General features: G+C 38.5%; 3 protein-coding genes across 15 annotated transcripts in view; all 3 read right to left on the bottom strand.

Annotated features, from left to right (window-relative positions):
- Position 1: 1 nt before the first annotated feature.
- Positions 2-14403, bottom strand: stra6l (STRA6-like). 2 transcript variants are annotated; one of them, XR_012593334.1, is made up of 18 exons: positions 14233-14403; positions 13926-13998; positions 10999-11102; positions 10208-10338; positions 9991-10111; positions 9808-9853; positions 9506-9631; positions 7656-7729; positions 6516-6624; positions 6276-6429; positions 4905-4980; positions 4648-4729; positions 4350-4398; positions 3074-3191; positions 2851-2970; positions 2377-2540; positions 1454-1616; positions 2-921 (listed from the first exon to the last, which is right to left on the bottom strand). XR_012593334.1 is itself a non-coding variant. In XM_074630686.1 (18 exons), the coding sequence occupies exons 1-18, from the start codon at positions 14256-14258 to the stop codon at positions 668-670; spliced, it is 1971 nt and encodes a 656-aa protein (XP_074486787.1). In that variant the 5' UTR covers positions 14259-14401; the 3' UTR covers positions 2-667. The 2 variants fall into 2 exon arrangements, 1 of the variants encoding a protein (XP_074486787.1); XM_074630686.1 differs by having other exon boundaries at positions 1454-1597; positions 14233-14401.
- Positions 14404-15321: 918 nt separating this feature from the next.
- On the bottom strand, positions 15322-17471 carry spink4 (serine peptidase inhibitor, Kazal type 4). The gene is made up of 4 exons (XM_074630703.1): positions 17321-17471; positions 16443-16474; positions 16016-16128; positions 15322-15500 (listed from the first exon to the last, which is right to left on the bottom strand). Exons 1-4 carry the CDS (start codon positions 17370-17372, stop codon positions 15455-15457), a joined length of 243 nt encoding a protein of 80 aa, XP_074486804.1. The 5' UTR covers positions 17373-17471; the 3' UTR covers positions 15322-15454.
- A 218-nt stretch (positions 17472-17689) lies between these two features.
- LOC141764963 (phospholipid-transporting ATPase ABCA1-like) overlaps positions 17690-24090 on the bottom strand; it is a 43264-nt gene continuing 36863 nt past the window's right edge. For all 12 annotated transcript variants that reach the window (XM_074630690.1, XM_074630693.1, XM_074630699.1 and 9 more), the window contains 7 exons: positions 23947-24053; positions 23476-23617; positions 22334-22468; positions 22110-22213; positions 21904-21996; positions 20430-20673; positions 17690-20346 (listed from right to left, as the gene is read on the bottom strand). In XM_074630690.1, coding sequence (XP_074486791.1) covers positions 20209-20346; positions 20430-20673; positions 21904-21996; positions 22110-22213; positions 22334-22468; positions 23476-23617; positions 23947-24053 — 963 coding nt within the window. In that variant the 3' untranslated portion in view covers positions 17690-20208. The remainder of the gene's footprint in view (positions 20347-20429; positions 20674-21903; positions 21997-22109; positions 22214-22333; positions 22469-23475; positions 23618-23946; positions 24054-24090) is intronic.

The raw sequence follows: 24090 nt of genomic DNA, 5'->3' as shown, positions 1-24090 counted from the left end.
GCAGCTTTTTACCATTTTATTTTTATTTCCAACTGAATATTTCCAACTTCCAAATACCAAGATTTTCTTGTTTTCAGGCCTAATATATAAAGCAGAGATCTACAAATTGCATATGCCACCAAATGATTAATGAGAATATACAGCAGCTTTGCATAAACATTTTTATAAACAGTTACATTTTACTACACAAACCTAGCATGACAAACAGTTTGTGGTGTACAGTAGCTCACAGGATTTTAATAAAAATTTACATTATTAGACAGAAAATGTCCATGCAGCTGTAGTGCACCACATCTATTTGTAGAATAGATTCTACAGAGGTTATTGTGACTATTTACAAAATTTCACAGTTATCTTTGACTGTGTCTAGGCCTATATAATGTACCGCAGTTCAAAATGTACTTAAATGAAAATACAATCACTCTGTGGTAAAGTTCTCATCGTTTCTTAAAGTCAAATCCAATAATGACTAAGGATGAATGCCCCTTCTGAGCTGATAGAAAGGTGGCCTAATAGTTGATAATATTAACTTGTCAGCCAGATGTTAGTGCAAGACTTTTTGAAATGACAGCTTTTGAAAAAACATCCAAAACCATTTTGGATTCCAACCCTAATTATTATTTTCTTTTTTTTTTAACATGATCACAATATACAGAGAAATGTTTCTTTAACAGTCTTCTGCTGGTGTGACTATAATCTCTGGTGGTGACGGTGACTCTGCTCGCCGGCTCTGTGTTTGATACGCCATGATGCAGGCCTGCACCACTGTGTCTGACCAGGGAGGAGACGATGATGATGATGATGTGTGTATTGATGAAGATGAGGAGAGGTGGTGCTTTCTGAGCAGGATCAGATGAGGGTTCCTCAGCAAGGTATAAAATAACTTCCAACGCCTCCTAGCATGGCTGTTCTTAGGGGATTCTGGAAAAAAATTAATAAACTCCAAATTAAAAAAATTATAATAATAAAATAATAATAATAAACACCACCAGTTTGATAAATAATAATAATAATAATAATAAAAATAAAAATAATAATAATAATAATAATAATAATAATAATAATAATAATAAACACCACCAGGCATTTAATAAACAATAATAATAAATGCCACCAGGGGTTTGATATAATAATAATAATAATAATAATAATAATAATAATAATAATAATAATAATAATAATAATAATGATAATAATAAAATAATAATAATAATAAACACTACCAGTTTTATTATTATTATTATTATTATTATTATTCATAATAATAATAATAATAATAATAATAATAATAATAATAATAATAATAATAATAATAATAGTGCTAGTAATGCTAGTTTAAAAGAAGATACTAGTTTGATCATTTGGTGCATCTTAGTTAGCAAACAAGTGGAAGCAGTAGTTATTTAGTGGAAGATTATTCATATATATATATACACACACACACACTACTGACCAGATGCCACGTTGTTGAATGTGCAGTATGCAGATGCAGTGTGTCTCTCCAGCGAGTTGGAGACCAACAGCTGGCAGAAACACACCATGACTGGATTGTTATGATAGTGGTCAGCAAAGATCATCCCAATCCAAGTACTGTAGCCTGGAACGTGCAAGAAATACTGTCAGATCCACACACACACACACACCATGCGTGAGAAATCATTTATAGTATTTTTAACAATATGTGTTTGACGAGGATGCACGACTGATGCTTTGTGAAATGCTGCCATCTCCTGGAAGACAATAATCTTCAAGGATGAATGAAATGAATAAATGTAAACGTAAAATAATAAGTGAACTGTTCATCTTAACTTTTTTTAGTTGTGAACAAATATAGTTAATGAAACATTATTTAAAAGTTTTCTGAATCTGCTCTTCTAGGACAAACATTTCCAGAAGAATTAAATGTTCAGACGAAGGCGTCAATATCAAATAACTATTCAACTATAGTAAGTTAAAGCTTTTTTGGGAGTTATCTATAATAATAATAATAATAGTCTATAGAGAGATACTATATGCTACAAATAACACAGAAAAGCACTTTAACTATTAACACTTAATATAAAAACACACCACCTTAACCCTATAAGGTTTCAGGTTGGAATATTATTGGAGTATTATAGACCATCTATAGAAGATGCATAGCCCAAGTCTAATAATATAGCAATACAACCACAGCTGATTATTACTGACACTGTATAACATGCTTAGATGTACCTACCATTATCTACCATGTGAATAGATGATAAAACCTACTAGTAGGTGTAGTAGGCCCCTATTGACCCACATCTATGGGACCTATAGTGACTGATAACGCCTTTTTTAATAGCCTGACGACCGTCTAATCGGCTGACTCCTCTTGGTTGAAGTTGAGCTTACCAGCATCCATGCTTTCATATCCTCTCTGCATAATGGTCCGGTCTATGCGCGACACCAGCCACGTTCCCATCACAATGCTGCACAGCAATCTCAATATGCAGTTGCTGACCCCCATCACCACGTTGTAGAAAAAGAAGAAGTAGTTGAAGCAGTGGAACGCCTTCCTGAAGAGGAGGAAGAGAAACTGTGATTTGAATTACATTCACTTCACTGTAAAACACCATCACGTATTCTGTATCTGCTTCAGCAAGTCATTGAAGCCACTTTACACTTTATTAAGTGAGATCAACATCACATTATGTCCTCAACAGTCCACTTTCCACAGCTAATACTCTAACTGCCTTTTATCACCAGCACTTCCCTTCTCAACAGTCAGTATTAGCTTGCAAATAGAGAACCTGGGTTTCAGTGTGACGTCCCTCTGATGGTTTTATGATCCACACTTTTATTACATCTATACTGAAATACACCCACCGGTTGTTGAGGGCCAGAGGTTTGTGTTTGTCAGTAGGAGACATTTTGTCCTGGAGGAAGAAGATCTGAACCAGAGCTACCTGGAGAATCACCAGCCCGATGACCAGACCGATGGTCAGACTGAGAAACACAAGAGAAATCAATCTGTCAATCTAACCGTTCATACGCCATCATACATATATATACATATATGTATATAACCACAGGGAAAACACAGCCTCACAGTATAATCCCCAGGTTGGCGAGCATGCTCAGTGCATTTCCTTGCTGTATAGGAAGAACCAGTGCGTAGACCAACAGCAGAGCAAACACGAAGTGGACAAAATGGACAATCAGATAGCCTAAAGAGAAAAGAGCAGAGGAGACATCCAATTAGTTCATGAAATCTCTCTATATTCATGTTGCTTATCTTCATATTTTACTCATGTACTGGGACTGTGCTGTTGTAACTGTCTGCTGTTGTTTTATCATTTTTCCATTCCATTCTCAAAACTATTCTTCTCTGTCTGATAGGACAATAACAAATATGCAGATCCATCAAGGTAAACTGCTATATAGAAAGTAAAAAAAGGAGGAACGTCAGTGGTGGACTTAGTCTATCTGGGTTATCTTCTACTAAGCAGAATATTTAGGGAGCACAAATGCATTTTATATTATTATGTATTAAACACCTGTTGTTTTTTATTATTATTATTATAATAATAATAATAATAATAATAATAATAATAATAATAATAATAATAATAATAATAATAATAATAATAATAATAATAATAATAATGAAATGCCTGGTGGCATTAATTATTATTATTTATTAAACACCTGTTGGTGTTTTTTTAATTATTATTATTATTGTTATTACTTTTTATTATTATTATTATTATTGTACATCAAACACCTGGCGGCGTTTATTATTATAATTTATTAAATGCTTGTTGGCATTATTATTATTATTTATTAAATGTCTGTTGGTGTTTATTATTATTAATATTATTATTTATTAAACCCCTTGTGGCATTTATTATTATTATTTATTAAATGCCTGTTGGTGTTTATTATTATTATTATTATTATTATTATTATTATTATTATTATTATTATTATTATTATTATTATTTATCAAACACCTGGTGGCGTTTATGATAATTATTTATTAAATGCCTGGTGGCTTTATTATTATTATTTATTAAACTACTGGTAGCGTTTATTATTATTATTATTTATTAAATGCCTGGTGGCGTTATTAAATGTCTGGCAGTGCTTATGTTAAATATTTACTGTTTTTTATTAATTTTTTTAATATGTGATTATGTTTTAAAATATGGTCTAAAATGGGGCTATATGTGGCCAATACATCCTGGTCTATATCAGAGCTAAAGCTTAGAGGCGATGTTGAAGTGACGTCTAGTGTTCAGTGGGCAGGCATCACTCCTAAAAAGATTTGAACATGGCCATTATGGTTGAGCATCTCTACAACACATTTGTGTATTTCAGCTTACCCCACAGTGTAAACGCAATCTGCCAACCAGAGTATCTTGCGATGGAAGCCTGTGAAAATTGAAAACATGTTTTAAATGCAATAAAGTAAGAGGCCAAAATAAAATGAGATGCAAACATTCACACATGTAGAGTACTCACACATGCTCTGCATATCTGAAACACTCAGACAGGCATGCTCATACATTGAAATAATTCAGACTCTTGCAAATGTGTGGCCATGTGGTTATAGGGACAATATGAGGACCATCTGCTGTATGTGTGTGTGTGTGTGTGTGTGTGTGTGTGTGTGTTACTTACTACGCTTAAAGCAGAGCTAGGCTTGTGAAACTTCTTAGGAAGGAAACCCTTCTGCCCTTTCCACAGCCTCTTCAAGTGTTTTCTATGGCGACAGCACACCGTGTCACTCATTTATAGTTTGTTTTTTTGGTGATAACTGGTTGGGAAATTTTTATCTAACTTCCCATAAATTAAATCAGTCTATTTACTTTTTTTTTTACATTTATCATAACATTTCAATACATTATGTATATTTCAGATATTTTTAGGTATCTTACCTGTAACATGCCAAGACGTGGAAGCAATAGGCTACAGAATTGAGACTAGCAAAGATGGTGGTAGCTAGCCAAGACTCTGGAATAAAAGAAATAACAACTTTACTTAGTAACCTCTGAGACTCACAATAGACCCGTTTTTGTCTTTTTTAGGGGGGTACAGGGGGTCTTTAGGGGGAGATAGCAGGTCACATAGAAGTGGTGTACATCATCTGAAAGAGAACCTGAAGATTAATTTGAGATGCAGCTCATCACTGTGTGTCCAGTTGTTCTAGTCATAAATCAGAAATAAACATGAATTGATTAATTATTTAAAATTAATTGTAAAAGTGTATAAGGGATTAGAACATTATGATAGAAGTATATGATGGTCATCCCCATGCTTTACTATATCTCATAAGGTGTTGCAGCAATTTCTGAGTTGATTCCATTTCTTACACAGATTTGGTGCTAAATTTATCCATTTTTTTTTACCACTCGAGAATTGATAAAAATTATCAATAATCCCTCCAAAATACCACATTAAGACACCAAGACCTTGAGGAACACCATAGAAAAAGCCATGCTGTGATTTGGTATCAAAAACTTTTGACATTTGGAGATTTCTGCAAGAATTGCATTTTTCGACGATTGGATGGCGAACACTACTGTTGGGTAAACTGCTCAGAAACCCCTTTATTGTCAATCTAGCTAGGAAAGCCATCCATCCTCTGAATGCTCTAGGTCTCTAGTTTGTGGCTGTAAAGTTTCATGAGGCTGTGATTATCCTAGAGGTCACTACAGGTCATTTTATACAGTGAAGTCAAATACTTTGGGGACTAACATCATCACACATGAATACAGTTGGGCTCATTGGATCCACAAGAGTCTCAGCTTTACTGTGATACCCAATTTATGTAATTCAAGACTGTTTAGGGACCCCAGTATGCAGAAATATTCAAATACACCATTTTAGAATAGGAGAAAACAACACATTTATACTGCATGAATAAAACTGCAGGTGATTATCATAAAGTGGGCATGTCTGTAAAGGGGAGACTGGTGGGTACCCATAAAACCCATTTTCATTCACATATCTTGAGGTCAGAGGTCAAGGGATCCCTTTGAAAATGGCCATTCCAGTTTTTCCTCGCCAAAATTTAGCCCACCTTTGGAGCGTTATTTAGTCTCTAAACTCACTCTAGCCCTAAAACTGAACCTACTGGAGCCTCTGAAAGACGGTAAAGTAAAGTAAAAACAGTTTTTTTGGCTTTTTTTTCCTCATAGGAAATGTTCAGAATCAAATGTTCCCAACACGTGTCTGATATCCACCATAGGAACGAACGGAGCATTGACTATCTCAGAGACTATTAGGGGGGGAGCAGACCAACTCACTCCGAGCCACGTCGATGAATTCTTCCAGCGGTGGTATCATGGCTGCCAGAGCTTCAGTCTCGTTAGAAAGGTTAACCATCTGTTTTAGTGTATTCTTCCACCGGTCTACTTCGTCAAACACCACATTACTGAGACTGTAGTCTGCCAGGGTCATCTAGAGGAAGGACAAATTAATACCTACAGCAGAAGCAAAGATAAGATACTTTGTGTATGGACATTTGTTTTTTTGTGTTGCTGTACCGTATACAGGCCTATAAGGGATATAATGACAGTGCCGATGATCCTGTTGGGGAACTTGAAGTGAGGGTCCCATTCATACACTCTGCTCTGGAACCAGCTGAGGGGCTTACTGCAACACACAAAGGACGGTCAAAAACCACTGAGTGTGTACATGTATCATGGCAATACTCATGATATCAATGCACTCGAGAAGCTGACTCCCAAATCGTGGATGCTGGAGTGTACCAGCAGCACCTGAACACACCAGACTGGACTTGAAGTCAGTCTACATTAAACTGCATTTACCACACAACAATAACATCACTCATGTAATTTGGTAATTAGGGGATAATTAGCAGGTAACCTATTTGAAATTTCTTTAGAATTACTGCCAAATTACCCCAATATTTACCTCAAAATGTATCGAAAACTATTTTATTATAAACATCATTTAATAATGATATGCTAAAATAGCATATCATTGTTAAAATAAGGCCCTTAGGCTTGAGAAGCGGCTCTGCGCTGCTCTTCATCGGAGGTGCAAATCTCACCATTGTGTGACTTATTGTCTACACAGATGTAACCTGGTAGCTAATCTCATGATTCAGGGAGTTTTTTTTAAGAAATTCCAAAAAGATTATTTGCTAATTATTATCTATTTATCAGCAGACATGGAAATAAAGCATATCAATTAACTTTGTATTCTTTTCCTGGAAATGTACTAAATAAATTACAAGCCATTCATTACTGCTTATTTGGAAATAGCGGAATATAATTATTAAATAATATTAATGATAGATATAAAATAACAATAATAATAAAAGTCCAGAGTCAAGTCCCAAGTCAAGACAGCCAAACCGATACATTTTGAGGCAAATCTTGGGGTAATTTGGCAGTAATTCAATTGATTTCAAATAGGTTACTTGCTAATTATCCCCTAATTACCATGAAATCTGCAGAAAAGAAAATCTATGTTATTTTATGTCTTGTTTTTGAAAACTGTTGACATTAAATTTCTCTCAAGTTTTGGTAATCTGGTTAAAACGTGCAAAAATAGTGGATCCCTTTACAAGCAATAGGAAAACCGGAAATCCACCCAATTGTGCGAGGGACACGTGAAAGCAGCACTGGTGCACATGTGCTCGAGTGTGTGTATTCTACCTGTGTGCAGGTGTTTTCTGCAGCAGTCTCTTAACATGCTGCACCTGGTGCTGCTCAATCAGCTCCTCGGGGTCCTGGCAGAAGATTCAACATGTTTAGAGTCACACAGAGTTATTATTCAGTTACAGACGTAGGCAAAGTTGTTGGTACCCTTCCGTTAACTTGAAACTGACAAAAGTAATAATAAATAAAAATTCACTGAAAATGAACTAATCAGACATTGTTTTTGAATTGTGGTTCAACAGAATCATTTTAAAAAACAAACTAATGAAACTGACCTGGACAAAAAATGATGGTACCCCTAGAAAAGATGTAAAATAATGTGACCATAGGGACATGTTAAACTAAGGTGTGTCCTGTAAATAGCATCACAGGTATCTTCAAACTTGTAATCAGTCAGTCTGCCTATTTAAAGGGTGAAAAGTAGTCACTGTGCTGTTTGGCATCATGGTGTGTACCACACTGAACATGGACCACAGAAAGCTAAGGAGAGAGTTGTCTCAGGAGATTAGAAAGAACATTATAGACCTTCATGTTAAAGGTAAAGGCTATAAGACCATCTGCAAGCAGCTTGATGTTCCTGTGACTACAGCTGCACATATTATTCAGAAGTTTAAGGTCCACGGGACTGTAGCCTACCTCCCTGGACGTGGCCGCAAGAGGAAAATTGATGACATATTGAAGAGACGGATAATACGAATGGTAACCAAAGAGCCCAGAACAACTTCCAAAGAGATTAGAGGTGAACTCCAAGGTCAAGGTACATCAGTGTCAGATCGCACCATCCGTCACTGTTTGAGCCAAAGTGGACTTAATGGAAGACAACCGAGGAGGACACCAAATCATAAAAAAGCGAGACTGGAATTTTCCAAAATGCATATTGACAAGCCACAAAGCTTCTGGGAGAATGTCCTTTGGACAGATGAGACAAAACTGGAGCTTTTTGGCAAGTCACATCAGCTCTATGTTCACAGACGAAGAGATGAAGCATCCAAAGAAAAGAACACTGTACCTAATGTGAAACATGGAGGAGGCTCGGTTATGTTATGGGGCTGCTTTGTTGCATCTGGCACAGGGTGTCTTGAATCTGTGCAGGGTGCAATGAAATCTCAAGACTATCAAGGCATTCTGGAGCGAAATGTGCTGCCCAGTGTCAGAAAGCTTGGTCTCAGTTGCAGGTCATGGGTCCTCCAACAGGATAATGACCCAAAACACAGCTAAAAACACCCAAGAATGGCTAAGAACAAAACATTGGACTATTCTGTAGTGGCCTTCTATGAGCCCTGATCTAAATCCTATTGAACATCTGTGGAAGGAGCTGAAACATGCAGTCTGGAGAAGGCACCCTTCAAACCTGAGACAGCTGGAGCAGTTTGCTCACGAGGAGTGGGCCAACATACCTGTCGACAGGTGCAGAAGTCTCATTGAGAGTTACAGAAATCACTTGATTGCAGTGATTGCCTCAAAAGGTTGTGCAACAAAATATTAAGTTAATGTTACCATCATTTTTGTCTAGGCCAGTTTCATTAGTTTGTTTTTTTAAATGATTCTGCTGAACCATAATTCAAAAACAATATCTGATTTTCATTAGTTAATTTTCAGTGAATTTTTATTTATTATTACTTTTGTCAGTTTCAAGTTATTTCAGTGACCATTGTTGGTTTTTCTTTCTTTAACGGAAGGGTACCAATGATTTTGCCTACGTCTGTATATAATCACTGCAGAGCCGACTGGGAGGGAGAATAAAATGCAAACAGAAAACAATGTTTTATATAACTTTTCTTAATAAATGTGACATAAAATCTCACGTAGTCTGTCTGTCAGTGATTTCATACATTATTCATACTGACCTCCTGCTCCACTTGCAGATGTATTCGAACAGCTTTAACCAGAATGTAGATAAATCGTCCCAAGAGGAAGATGAGGGAGAGGATGCAGGGCCACTGGACAATCACCTTCTGGTATTTACCCAGAATCTGTAAAACCACACACACACACACACACACACACACACATACACAAAGTCATTCATTCATTTGTTCTATCATGATATTTCAACTCTTCATAACTGGATGTTTTGTAGATCTAATTTATGTAGATGTATGACACATTATGTTTCCAACAGCTTTCATGATGGTTAGTACTCACCTACCTTACCATTGGGACAGGTGAATGAATCCCAGACTGTAACGATGATCCTAAAACAAAAACAAGCATTGAGATGTATTTTCTAAGATGGTTAAAATGTGATCACCCACATATTTCCAATCCAATTGTTTACTTGTTTTTACAATATTGTGACAAAGTACTAATCCACATTTTGAGACATATCTACCAGGACAGAGAGTAGAGGATTCCCAGCACGGCCCCAGGCGCTCTGAAAGGTGTAGACAGACAGGCAAAGAAAGGGAAATAGACCAGGCCCACCTCTAAAGCTCCAACCAGATACACTATAGCTGAGGAGAATAATCAGGAAACAACATGTTTATTTCTTGTGTCTAGGAGGTAAACAGGTTTGAATATTCAGTATAGAGGCTGAGCGAGTAGCCTACCTCTGGCCCAGGGCGGGACAGTGAAGGGGATGTAGCGTTCAGAGAAGAGCAGCAGGACGCTGGAGGACACGGCGCCGAATGCAAACCCATAGGACCAACGATTACTGAGGCTGCCTATAGTATCCAAAGGCCTGGTGGGACACGGTGATGGCAAAATATCATAAACACAAACAAAGCCATGCTGCTGCTGTGGCTGCTTAAAGTAGATAGATGTTATATGATTCACACAAATACAAATACTTAACCCCCTGAAACCCACAATAGATCAGTTTTTGTCAATTTTGTGTCAAGATCTTCTAGTCATAAATCAGAAATAAACATGAGTTAATTAATTCCTTCATTATTTAAAATAAATTGTAAAATTGTATAAGGGTTTGGAACATTATGATCAAAGTATATGATGGCCATTCCAATGCTCTATTATGTCTCATAAGTTGTTGCAGCAATTTCTGGGGTTGATACCATTTGTTACACAGATTTGGTGCTAAATTTAACCTTTTTTTTTACCACTGGAGAATTTATCAAAATGATCAATAATCTCTCCAAAAATACCACATTAAGACACCAAGACCTTGAGGAACACCATAGAAAAAGCCATGCTGTGATTTGGTATCAAACACTTTTGACAATTGGCAATGCCAATTTTTCCTCGCCAAAATTTAGCCCAACTTTGGAGCGTTAGTTAGACTTCTTCCCGACATGTTAGCATGACATGGTTGGTCTCAGGATCCCTTTAGTTGTGATATTGAAACAGATATCGACATTGCTAGTTGTTGCTGCTGTTGACTTACACCACAATGGCAAAACGTCCCCCCAGGAAGGGAGGAAGTCTGTGGTCGATGGCCAGTGTCTGGGCTCTTTTCTGGAGGAACGACAGCACCGCCACAATCAACACCTGGAAGAATAGAAATCACTACTTAAATACATGAACAAAACGTACTGGTACAATGCTTTGTTGTTTAGTTGTTTGCATCGCTGCAACTGTGTGAAAATGGAAATTAATATGATGATGATTTATAATGTATGTTCGAGGTTGCAGAGAGGTCATCACCAGCCTCAGTGTCCTATCAGAGTAGTTTCTCATTCATTGTAGATGAGGTAGTACAGGTGTTTACTCTGCTACTAGCTGTGTTTCAGTTCCTGGTTGTATAGTGTCATTTGCAATAAAGATAGGATCGACGATGTTGGAGAGCTAGCATAATTTCAAAGTAGCATCGCCTCAGGAGCTCCGTCTAAACCCACCCCTTCCCTTGGGGCTCCTTCCAAGGCAACGCCCCCCCCCCACACCACACACACATGCACGAGCACCGCCGCATCGTAACTACTTCACAGACACAGAGCGGAGAGAGGACGTCAACTCAACAACGCTACCTCATGACAAGTGTTGGATTTATTATGTACAAAAGTGCTTACAATGACCTGAAATAACCTGACTGTTGGATTTGTTGTGAATGGAGTGATTGCGAGGACAGGGAGGAGGCACGTTCTGTTCTTTTTGCAAGGTCAAAGAGAGAAAGGAGTCAGAAGGAGATAACAAAGAAGAAGATATGCAGCAAAAACATCACGTGCCATAATCTCATGAATATTACTATTGTGTAAACCATGAATAGGCTGGATCAGGGATAGCTCGGGGTTCAGACTTCGCGAACTGACCCATGCACTGTATGTTGTCAGGGACACGTTGATTGGATCCAGATATCTGTAAACTCTTTTATTTTTACTTATGCAACATTGATTGTTCGGAATAAATTGAATCATTATGCTTTAACTCATCTGTTTGGAAATTCTCTTTGTCACACAAGATTAACCAACACGTAACTGGGCCTTGACCTCTTGGAGGTAGAAGGCCAGTTCCTTCACAAGTAACCGCAGCAGTGCTACTGAAGGGCTGAGTTTTCTCTTCCATTATCCAGTAATCTTGAGGCGCCGACGCGCTTTGAGTTCAGACTGTGAACGCCAAGGGTAGAGAAAGAGCAGGGAGGCCTCTGATTGGTTCTTTCCAAGCGGACCGCGAGGCAGTGATTGGTAGACGTTTTTACAGGATTACAGCAGCTACAGATGACGGCTCTTTTCCGGTCCTTTTTCAGAGCTCATCAGTAATGGATCGCTGTCGGCGTGTAAAGACCATTTCAACCAATATAACAAATAGTGTAGACTGGAGAACGTCGTCAACCCTGCCTTTAATGTTATTCTGTATTCCTAGACAACCTCTAAAAAGGCCATCTCGCAGAGTTGGAAAAACAGTAGATGCACATGACGTTACCATGTCACTGTCCTGTGAGAATCATGTATCTATGTGATGTTCCTCTAAGTCAGGGGTCTCAAACTCGCGGCCCGCGGGCCAATTGCGGCCCGCAAGACGATATTTTGTGGCCCCCACCTTGATATGAAAGTTTAATGTTAGTGCGGCCGCAAATTTTTTTTTTTTTTTTTTTTATAAAGTTTTTTTTTTGGGGGCATTTTTATTGACAGGACAGTGGATAGAGTCTTGGAAAGGGGGGAGAGAGAGAGTGGATGCGGAAAGGGCCACAGGCCGGATTCGAACCCGGGCCGCCGCGGTCAGGACCAAGTCTTGTTACATGGGCGCCCGCTTTACCAACTGAGCTAACCAGGCGCCCTCGGCCCGCGAGTTTTATGTGAATGGCAGTTTGCCGTGGAAGGTCCCTTTGTTGCGCGAGCCCGAGCTGAACGAACCTACCAATCACAGCGGGGTATATGGCTCCCGGGGACGGGCAATCGGCCGGGCTTGATGCAAGCAGAGAAACATTTCACAACAACTGTGGCGGCGCCCGTGTAACATCGCATAAACTTGATTAAAGCTTGATTTATACTTCTGCGTTGAATCGACGCCGTAGCCTGACGTGCACCTCTCCAGAAATGTAACTACACGTCGCGGCGACGCAGACCGCAACAGCTGTGATTGGTCCAGTCTCTCAGCGATGCTGCGCGGCCAGGACCAAGTTCTACTTCTCTCTGCCTCCATCTTTTCAATGTTTGTTCACACAAATCCACTCAGATATATTTTCTCTTTTCGGCGTTGCAGTAATGTCAGTAAAAGTTCTGTGGTTCAACAGTTATTAGCTCCAACTCCGCTCAGTTTCTGTTTGTAGTACAAGAAGAAGAGGAAACTCATAGAGACGCCGCCGCCAACTAGCGGTTTGGTGGTGTAATTGCAGAGCAACACAAACACAGCAGGCACAACTTTATTGCGGAGTGACACCAAGTGGAATGAATATATATCTTGTCACACAGCCCCAATCATGTCTTTTTCAAAGCCTGCAGTGAAGCGAAAGGTTGGTGACGAGCACAGACAATTTCAGGAAAAGTGGGAGACGCAATAGAGGCCATGTTCAGAAGAACCGTTCATGTTCAGAAGAACCCATTCAAGTTAAAGAACTGTTAATAATGACGTTTGAGAAGATTGTTTTTTTTTTAACAAAGCTTTTTTTGTGGAATACCTGATGCGGCCCAGCCTCACCCAGACTCTGCCTCCAGCGGCCCCCAGGTAAATTGAGTTTGAGACCACTGCTCTAAGTAGACCATTGAAAAACAAATTGTCTCAAAGCTCAAAACAGTTGCTGTTATTCTTGATTCATGACAAGTTTATGTTTTAGAGACTCAAGGTGTTCTCAGGACAGTGACCATGAAAAACAAAGTTGATTAGTATGTCAACTTGTCTGTAATTCTCCAGTCAGACATTCATAGCTGGACAACTTACTGCTGGTACGAGTGACATGTGCAGGAAGAGCTCCATAGAGATCCCACTGTGACAGTCCATAATTTTGGTGATGCTGCAGAAACAACACAGTTTATTAATATAAATGATCTGGAACAGAGGGGAACAAAATGAAACTAAACTGTAAAACTAAACGGAGCAAACAAGGTTACAAATCATTAAGTTCATAATGCATCAATAAGCTCAAGTTCAGGTTTACTGTGGCTCTGTCTTGATTCAAAACAGCTAGAATCAGGCGACGACTAACAGCTGATAGTAACAAAGAAAAGTATTTGCAGTCTGTACTTACTTATGTTCCACCTGGTTTCTTATCATCGTTGATAAGTCGGTTCACTGAAGTCTGAAAAGCTTTGTTCCAAATGAAGGAAGCGACTGGACTGTTACTACTTCTCCATTTCCTGGTTGGAACTATGTGACGCACACATTTGACCTTTGACCTCAGGATACAACACTTTATTTCTCTGTTTTTTTATGCTCTCTCTCTCCCAGTGTGTTGTACTTCTGTACTTCTTTTGCTCACACTGTCTCTGTTTGTCTTCATTACGCACACCTGAACATTATTGACCACTGTGTTACTCAGTATGAGGAGTGTAAACATGTGACTCTTCGACAGAGATAACCAACCGATCATTCACCTCCTGCCTTCACTTTACAAAGGAATGTTTTCAGATGATGTTACCTTGTATCACCTCCATTGCAATAAAAAAAGAAAGACATTTACAAGCTTCCTCTTCCTGATTTTTAATTTTTTTTTTAAATTTCTAGCATCTGTTCTACTCCTTATTTTACGATGGAGTATTATGGCCACATTGAGGAATAAAAAATAAATCTGAGATTTCAAGAATAAATTCTTAATATTACGAGAATAAAGTCATAGGTTTACGAGAAAAAACGTTGTAATATTATAAGAATAAAGTTATAGGTTTACCAGAAAAAAAGTCGTAATATTGTGAGAATAAAGTCATAAGTTTACGAGAAAAAAAGTCGTAATATTATGAGAATATAGTCCGAAAATTAGGAGAAAAAAAGTCAGAACATTATGAGAATAAAGTCAGAAGTTTACGGAAAAAAGTCCTAATATTATGAGTTTAAAGTCAGAAGTTTAAGAGAAAAAGAAAGGTATAAGTTATATTATAAAGTAGTATTTTTAAGGGGAAATAGAGCAGCGTGCCGCAAGCATCTTGTAAAATTATGACTTTATTCTCATTAAATTACGACTTTTTTTCTGGTAATATTATGACTTTATTCTCAAAATCTCAGATTTCTTTTTCCCCCACAATGTGGCCCTAATACTCCGTCGTATTATATAATTATAATCCAGACTTCTTTGTTGATTTATATGGATTTTATTTATTAAAAGAAATAAAACATCAGAAGGTTGTTTGCTGCTGATAGACATTTATTACTCATTGCAATGACACAAACATTTAGGAAATGTAATTTCACAGATCCATGTTGGGTCGATAGTCACATCCTGATTGGTCCCATTAGCGGTGACATCATCCCCCGGCTCAGCAGCTCTCCTCTTTGGCAACCAAGATGTCCATCTTGATTGTACTGCAGAAGAGGATCATAATGTGAAAACGTAAGATGGGATTCATTCTGTTTCAATCTCAGCTGAGATTCACTTCATCAAAAATATTTTTTCTGGGAAATCATAACTTCTATAAAGTAAATAAGTTGAGCAGCAGTGGAGATGAAGTGTTAAAAGACATTAATTATCAATTAATTATAATTTTTAATACAGCAAATTGTGTGTTAGAAGGTTAAAAGACAGGAAAACAAAGACAAAGAGCACTTTTTAAAATTATTTAAATGAAAAATCAGCAAAATTGCTCATCAGGAAAATGAATCATCTAGCTCATTTCCTGTAAAGACCATGAGATGAATCATAGACCAAAGTGTTGAATCAGCTGCTGCTGCTGCTGCTGCTGCTGTCAGCCAATCAGGGCTCGGTATTGTGCCTGTAGCCAGCAGAGGGAGACTCCAGCACTTCATCCTCCCTACATTCAACTTGGATGAAGTCATCATGTGTGAATGCCATGAGAGTGGGAGCAGCTGTGTGTACTCACTGGCTGCGGACACACAGGGTACACTCGTTGGCGTAGGTGTTCCCATCGCTGCCGCACACAGGAGCGAGGTTCAGGGGGCACGCCATGATCTCCTCCATGACTGGACAGGAAGCCTGCCAGGAGATAAAAACACAGCAGCATCTGGTGTGATATTCTTTCATTGCCTCAGATGAAAGCTAATTCACCATAATAATACATACATCATACATACAATCCATGATCTGTAACAGCTTATCCACACTTATACGGGCAATTTAGAGTCATCAATTAACGTTTGGACTGTGAGAGGAAGCTGGTGCACCCGGAGAAAACCCACGCTAACACGGGGAGAACATCATACAAACAAACATGTACAATTCCTTCAATAACACCCCTATATCATTCTCTCTCTTATGCCCAAAGCACCCTCTTACATGCACACACAAACCTTTCTCATGAGTCCATTGTTCTCCTCAGCATCTGGAAAGAAAGCAGATGACTTCTAAAACCATCAAATAAATAATTATATAAACAATTGACTCCATACGCCATCAATTCCTACTGAAAACATTTTCATAAACTACACCCAGACACTCAAATTACATGAATTTATGCTGTGATGAGAAAAAAGGTCAGTATTCTGCCTGAAATACATTTTAATATCAGTCCCTGTTAATGATATTTCTGACCGAATTAATACACTATAAATAAAGGTAGAGTATATTATAATGTAACATATGATTTTACATTAGTGATATCCCTAAATATGACAATATAACATACTGTATAGTGCCTATTAAAAAGCATGCAAACAACGATTTGTACAGCGCTTTTATAAAGTTCTCAAAGACGCTTTACCTACTGTAGGATAAAATAAAGAATAAAAAAACAAGCAATCAACTCTTTAATATTCACAGAACAGATAAGAATAAAAATAAAAGATTATGATTTAGTATTTGATTTAATTCAATTCAATTCAATTCAATTCAATTCAATTCAATTCAATTCAATTCAATTTAATTTAATTCGATTCAATTCAATTCAATTTAATTTAATTTAATTTAATTCGATTCAATTCAATTCAATTTGATTTAATTTAATTTAATTTAATTTTTGTTGTTGATCAGTCACATCAAACCCTGTTTGACACAACTTTGTAAGCCAATAAAACATGAAACTTCCAATGTGGGTGACTACTTTTAATAGGCACTGTGTGTTTCATTCTATTGGTATCTAAACAGAAATAGACATAAATGTTAATCTATAACAACAACACTCGAACTAGAATGCAAAAAATACCTTGAATAATGTGTTTTTCTTACTTACCTGTAGCCACACAGATGAGCAGGAGTCCCAGAAAAACAACTCTTCCGATCATGATGTTGGTGGATGAATAACAGAAACCTCTGAGCGTGACCCTGCTGTTACTGGCAGTATAATTGTGTGTGTAGGTGTGTGTGTGTAGGTGTGGGTGGGTGGGTGGGAACACAGCAGGTGAAAAAAAACACATGCACACTCTAGAAACTTATAGTCATCAGCACACATTAACACACCGACACACACCGACACCGACACCGACACACACAAACACACACACACACACCCAGTATCTTTTGTTCAGTCATTAGCTACAAACTTCCATTTGACAACTAGACACAACCAGGCAAACAAAAAGCAAAATAATCAAACCAGGAGTTGTTGTTTTTTTCAAAACATATGAATTTTTTTATTTTATTAATGTAAAGAGTAACTATACACAATGCGTAACAGACTCAAACAGCTGTTTAATACTTAAAAATGTAAACAAATAATAATATTGAGCACGAGAAGAGAAAAAATCACCACCGTAGTTCTGTCCTGTATGTCTCTCTTTAGAACGTCTGTCTGCTTTTCACTCATTTCACATGTGAGCCTTCGTTTCTTCATTCCAAGTCTCAAACGAACGTTTTAATGCAGCTTCATTTTGTATGAATTACACCTGTGTTCCAGTGCAGAGATTTCGTTCTTAAACGTCTAATTTAAACCAAATCCCTACTTCTACGTCTCTCACACAGGACAGGCTATGATAAAGTGCTCACATTTAGCTGAGGGGTTTTGGTGCGTTCCGAGATTCGATATGACACAGAGAATCCGTAATGACAATAATCTGTCATCTGTTTTAAACCCTGGATACTATTTGTTTTTGGACTATAAAGCATTACAAGCACAACTCTAATTGACGTGGTCCCCGTTTATGTGTAGTCTGGCTTGCTGACGAGCTTCTGGAAACATCGTTTTGTGTGAAGTATCTCGACCTCAGGTCTAAAAGATTTGAGTTACTGACAGCATGGTCGACATCAGTGTGGCAGCATATTAGTGTGGACAGACAAAGATTAGAATTTGGCAACATGACTAGAAGATAGAAAAACGGATGGAGGCTGAACGAGGGAGCACATAATGTGTGCTTTCCAGCCGCTGACGATGGATGAAGAACTGAAACCAAAGCACAACTTAAAACTTTTACAAAACAGTTGCCTTCTCCATATTATGCTGGTGGATCAAAGATATATATTCAGCTCCATTTGGCACAGATACTGTTTGTTCACTCCACTGGTAACATTTTTTTTTTTTTGACTCGACATCACAAAGTTGCTATTGTACATAATATCCACATCGGAGCTGGCTCAGGTCTTAAACGCTCCCATCATGCCCGGAAAAGTAGCCCATCTTTAACATTTCCATCCAAAGATCACATTTTGATACAGATTTTCCCTCTTTTTTTTTACAACAGAATTTTGGATTTAGACTCCACATATATGTGCCGGTAATCCCACAGCTATGAAGCACAACTCAGTCGCCACCAGTCGTTTTACAAGCTGATCTGACGGCATGCTTCGGCACACACACACGCACACAGAAGTGCTGATAGTCCAGGTGTGTGTGGCCCAGTGGAAAGCATGCAGTATATATATTTCCAATGAACTTTCAAAGAAAACCAAATTCTTCATCTTTCTCTTGAAGCCAGTTTACGATGGTCACCTTGCGTCCACTCTGATCGGTTCATCCGAAGAGAGCAGGGCGAGTAAAAACAAGCCAGTAATAGCAGACTGCACATCTCGTACAGACATCAAGCAACCACAAGATTTTTTTTTTTATGGTTTTTGACAATGATGAAGGACACAATTAAAAAAAACAAAAAAACAGTCAAGTTTCATTCCTTATCTTCACAAAAAAGCTCCTTTTTTTGTGCTTTGATGCGTGTTGATGTCTGTCTTGTACATTCCTGGGCAGCCTACATACATTGTTGTTGTTTTTAATGGAGTGCTCAGATTTCTATCTCCACCGTGATACAGTATAGGCACTGTGCTGGACAATGTCAAGGACACAAAGAACAACAAATAATAATAAAAAAAAGACAACTTGGTTATCTTAATTATTACCCAAACAAAGAAAAACTCCATAGAGGTTAAATTTGTCTATTAGAATTAAATTCTTAATCTTAAAAAATAAAATAAAATTAGTAAAAATTAATATGTTGCATGATTGCGACTGAAATTAATTGGATTGTAAATGCTTTTTTCTTTTTACCATCTTTTGCATGATAAAAACAACTGCGCTTGGTAATGTCGAAAAATCGAGAGACCCTGAATAAAAAAGTAGTCCGTCCATCCTTTTTTTGTAGCAGTTGGCAGTGAATGATCTGATTTTTCTTTTCCACACACAGTCCCACCGACTACTGCTAACTAACCTTTAGGAACGGGGATTAAAAACTAGAGATATTTCCTTCCATCGTCCCCGATGCCGTTGTCCGTTGAGTGAGTGAGTAGCGGGGCTACGGGCTTTCCAGTCGAGCGCAGCATCGTAATCCTTTGCCGTCGCTTCTTCAAGTGTTCGTTCTTTCTGTCCGTCTCGTGAAGGAGAAGCGCCGGTCTTCAACCCTCACAGGAATATCTTCTCATCTTTAAATATATTTATATATATATATTTCTTGCATTGATTTGCATTGAGTTTTCATTGCTTCAGTGTCATAATACCTGCAGTCTCTGCCTCAAGAGGCTGTGCGCTGAAATGCAGGTCCACTGAGAAATGATAACAATTAAAAAAGACTAAAAAATAGAAAAAAAAAATGAACATAGTTCGTTTCTCCCCCCTGAAGGTTAGTGGTCCATATTTTCTGGGATGGGGGGGGAGGGTGGGTGAAGCGTAGCGACCCCCACTGATGGTATGTTGTGGAATCAGACGCAGCTTTCCCTGGTCTTGTTGTCCGTGAGGAAAGAGTTCAACTTTGAAATGTCCACTACCACAGCGTCCCGTTTGTGCAGATCTTTCAAATGGTCCTCGTCACTTTGGTCCTTGGCGAAATTTACAAACACCTGCAGGGAGGGAGAAGAAGAGGAGTTAGACTCGGCTCTAAACTAAAGTCACAATCCAGTTACACAGTCAGAGCCTTTCTTACTTGGTCTAACGTTGTCTGTGAGACGGAGTAGTCCTCTATGCTGAGGGCCTCCTTGTTCGTAGAGAGCAGGGAGAAGATGCGGGCGAGGGAGGTGAGGGAGGTGGGCAGCTGGTACTGCAGCATGTTGCGGTGCTTCTCCTTCAGCGTGCTGCCGGGCAGCTCCCGCTCGATGAACTCCATCACCGGCCGGAGGTCTGGGTCGGGGCCGGTCACCCGCAGGATGATGGTGTAGCCATCACCAAACCTGAGAAGAACGCAACGAAGCACGGTTCACTCAACTGAACTGTTTATGTGACAATCTGGGGAAAACTGTATTCTTTCATTCTATGGGGGGGATATTTTAGAATGAACTGTGGCTTTTATCCAGGGTTAAGTCATTTTTTTTATCTTTAAATGATTTTGATGCATGCTTTTATCACCACACGTCATGGCTATTGTAATGCACTTTACGTTGGTGTTAGCCAATAAGCCTATTTGTCTCGCCTGCAGCTTGTTCAGAACACGGCAGCTCGTCTTTAGTACACGTTCACGTGAGCACATCTCCTCTATTCTGGCTTCTCTTCACTGGCCCCCTGTGCGTTTTAGGATTGATTTTAAGATTTTATAATTAATAATTAACATATCAATCGCTAAATGGGCAAGCTCCAACTTATCTCTCAGACCTTTAAAACCACATCTTTTATCAAGGACACTCAAATCCACTGACCAGATGCTTCGAGATCGCTGCGCAAGATTTGATCCCGACTTGCTCTGACGTCATGCACACGTGGGTAAACTCACGAAATCGAGGCGGCCGCAGTTTTTAGAGCCAGGCGCCGCAGTTGCTCTCCACCGACTGCAAGACCCAGGGCATTATGGGAAACGCCTGGCTCGCGCCTAATCAAAGATCTGATTGGCTCTTAGTTTTGACAGCAAAAACCACGTGTTGTAGAAAGTCACAACTTTCTGTGTAATTGTAATATTTAACATTAGATTGTATTAGTCTCATGTTGTGCAATGAAGGTTTCATCTGTTAACAAACACATCTTGTGTGGTTGATAATACTGAAGGATATCTCATATATAACACTTATCAAAACAAGTGCTCATTATGTGCTTTACAAGGCGGACATAAAAATAATAATAATAATTAATCTCCAACGAGCCTATTGTTAAAGGCTCTGCCTCCACATATTGGGCTGTCCCCCACACAGCCTGGTTTTAAATCAAACCTCAAAACGCACTTTTATTCCTTGGCTTTTGGCTCGGCATGAGAGTTGCCTTTTTCAATCCTTTCCAATTGGTCTTAATTCTTTTATTATTTTAATGTATTGTTGGTTTTAAGTTGGTCTTAGTGTTTTATTGTGTTGTTTTTATGTTTAATTGTACAGTACTTTGGTCAACTTTTATTGTTTTTAAATGTGCATTATAAATAAATTTGGATTGGATTTCATTCCTCATATGTGTGTGTGAGCTTTTGTGAAATGTGTTCCCACCTGTTTTTGAGATGCTGCACGCTGCCCAGACAGCGGAACCTGCCGTTGACCATGATGGCCATTCTGGTGCAAAGTGCTTCACACTCCTCCATGCTGCAAAAAACACACACCGGGACGATGAGGTTAGTCATGTTGAGGGAAATTAACGACAAAAAAATATATAGTTCAGTTAACTGAATAGATGTAATTCAGATGCCACGTCTAACCTGTGAGAGGTCAGGACTACCGATCGTCCCTCTTTGATGATGCTCAGGATGGCGTTCCACAGAGCACGCCGTGCTTTAGGATCCATGCCTGTCGTCGGTTCATCCTGTGGACAGGAAATAACAGATACTGTTAGACACACAATTCCACCGTCACTCCAGGAGCTTTTGGGCGTTACACAAAAATAACTCAGAAGTATTTAGTGTATTATGTTTGTTCCACTGACCAGAAAGACGACAGGTGGTCCTCCTATGAGAGCGATGGCAGTCGACAGTTTCCTCATGTTTCCTCCACTGTAGCTGCCTGCTGACTTGTCCACATATTTGACCAAGCCCAGCTTCCTGATGCCCCACTCTGCCACCTAGTGGACAGAATAAAGATTTCATGAGTGTCAACCATCTTCTTTTTCTTTTGTACATACGTAGGCCTACATAATGGTGTTTGTTTATTTGTATACACCAATATCCAATATAATGCCTGAGTGGACTACAAAAATAACAAAACAAGTCATTATATTACATACATACTAGGGCTGTCAATCGATTCAAATATTTAATCTTGTTTAATCGCATAATTGTTGCCTTAAAGGGAGATTTGTCAAGTATGTAATACTCTTCTCAACATGGGAGTGGGGAAATATGCTGCTTTATGCAAATTTATGTATATATTTATTATTGGAAATCAATTAACAACAGAAAACAATGATAAATATTGTCCAGAAACCCTCACAGGTACTGCATTTAGCATAAAAATATGCTCAAATCATAACATGGCAAACTGCAGCCCAACAGGCAACAACAGCTGTCAGTGTGTCAGTGTGCTGACTTGACTCTGACTTGCCCCGAAACTGCATGTGATTATCATAAAGTGGGCATGTCTGTAAAGGGGAGACTTGTGGGTACCCATAGAACCCATTTTCATTCACATATCTGGAGGTCAGAGGTCAAGGAACCCCTTTAAAAATGGCCATGACAGTTTTTCCTCGCCAAAATTTAGCGCAAGTTTGTAGCGTTATTTAACCTCCGTCGTGTCAAGCTAGCATGACATGGTTGGTACCAATGGATTCCTTATGTTTTTTAGTTTTATATGATACCAGTATCTTCACTCTAGCTTTAACACTGAGCATGGTACAACCTCTGGAAGATCGATTGCAGTAATGCATTAAAGAAATTAAAACGAATTTGCGTTATTATCGCATTAACTTTGACAGCCTTAGTTTATTTTTAAAAAACAATATATCCCATATAATGACTCAATGGACTACAAAAATAGAACTGAAAAAGTAGAATTATACGTCTGATTTACATATAAAAGATCAGTACAATATGTCCATGTATGTGTGTTCATGTGTTTTGTTAGTTTCCTTACCTCACAGACTTCCTTCTCAGGTACTCCTCTCAGGATGGCGTAAAACTCGAGGTGCTCTCTGCCGGTCAGCAGGTCGTTGATGGCGTCAAACTGAGGACAGTAGCCCATGTTCTGATGCACCTCATCTATCTCTTTAGTTACACTAGAGTGAGATAAACACATACAGAAGAGCATAATTAAGTTTCATAGAAAGCAAACAATATATCTTTTAAACAGGATTTACTCTTGTAGTGAATGTTTTCCCACAAATGAAAGAATTGAATTCCAAGTGCAAATCAGCTTGTTTAAAATCATTATCTCAACCGGAGTTTGCTTTATTCAATGTTTATTTCAAGTGCCTTTAATTATATAATTGAGGCTAAGAATATATTATGGTGACTACTACTTCTTGCCAGTCAGATAAGCTGAACAAACTAGGAGAATATATTCATTCCAATACAGATGATCGGATGTATATTTTTGAGATTTTACCTCTTGCCATTCAGGTAGGCCTCTCCACCGGTGACCACCGAGTCTCCTGTCAGCATTTTAAAGGTGCTGGTTTTCCCTGCTCCATTCACCCCCAGCAAACCAAAGCACTGCAGGAAAAGAGGGACAGTGTATGTTTATTTTCTA

Source organism: Sebastes fasciatus, chromosome 3, assembly GCF_043250625.1.
Source record: "Sebastes fasciatus isolate fSebFas1 chromosome 3, fSebFas1.pri, whole genome shotgun sequence".
Classification (NCBI taxonomy): domain Eukaryota; kingdom Metazoa; phylum Chordata; class Actinopteri; order Perciformes; family Sebastidae; genus Sebastes; species Sebastes fasciatus.
This window is presented reverse-complemented; position numbering and strand designations above follow the sequence as displayed.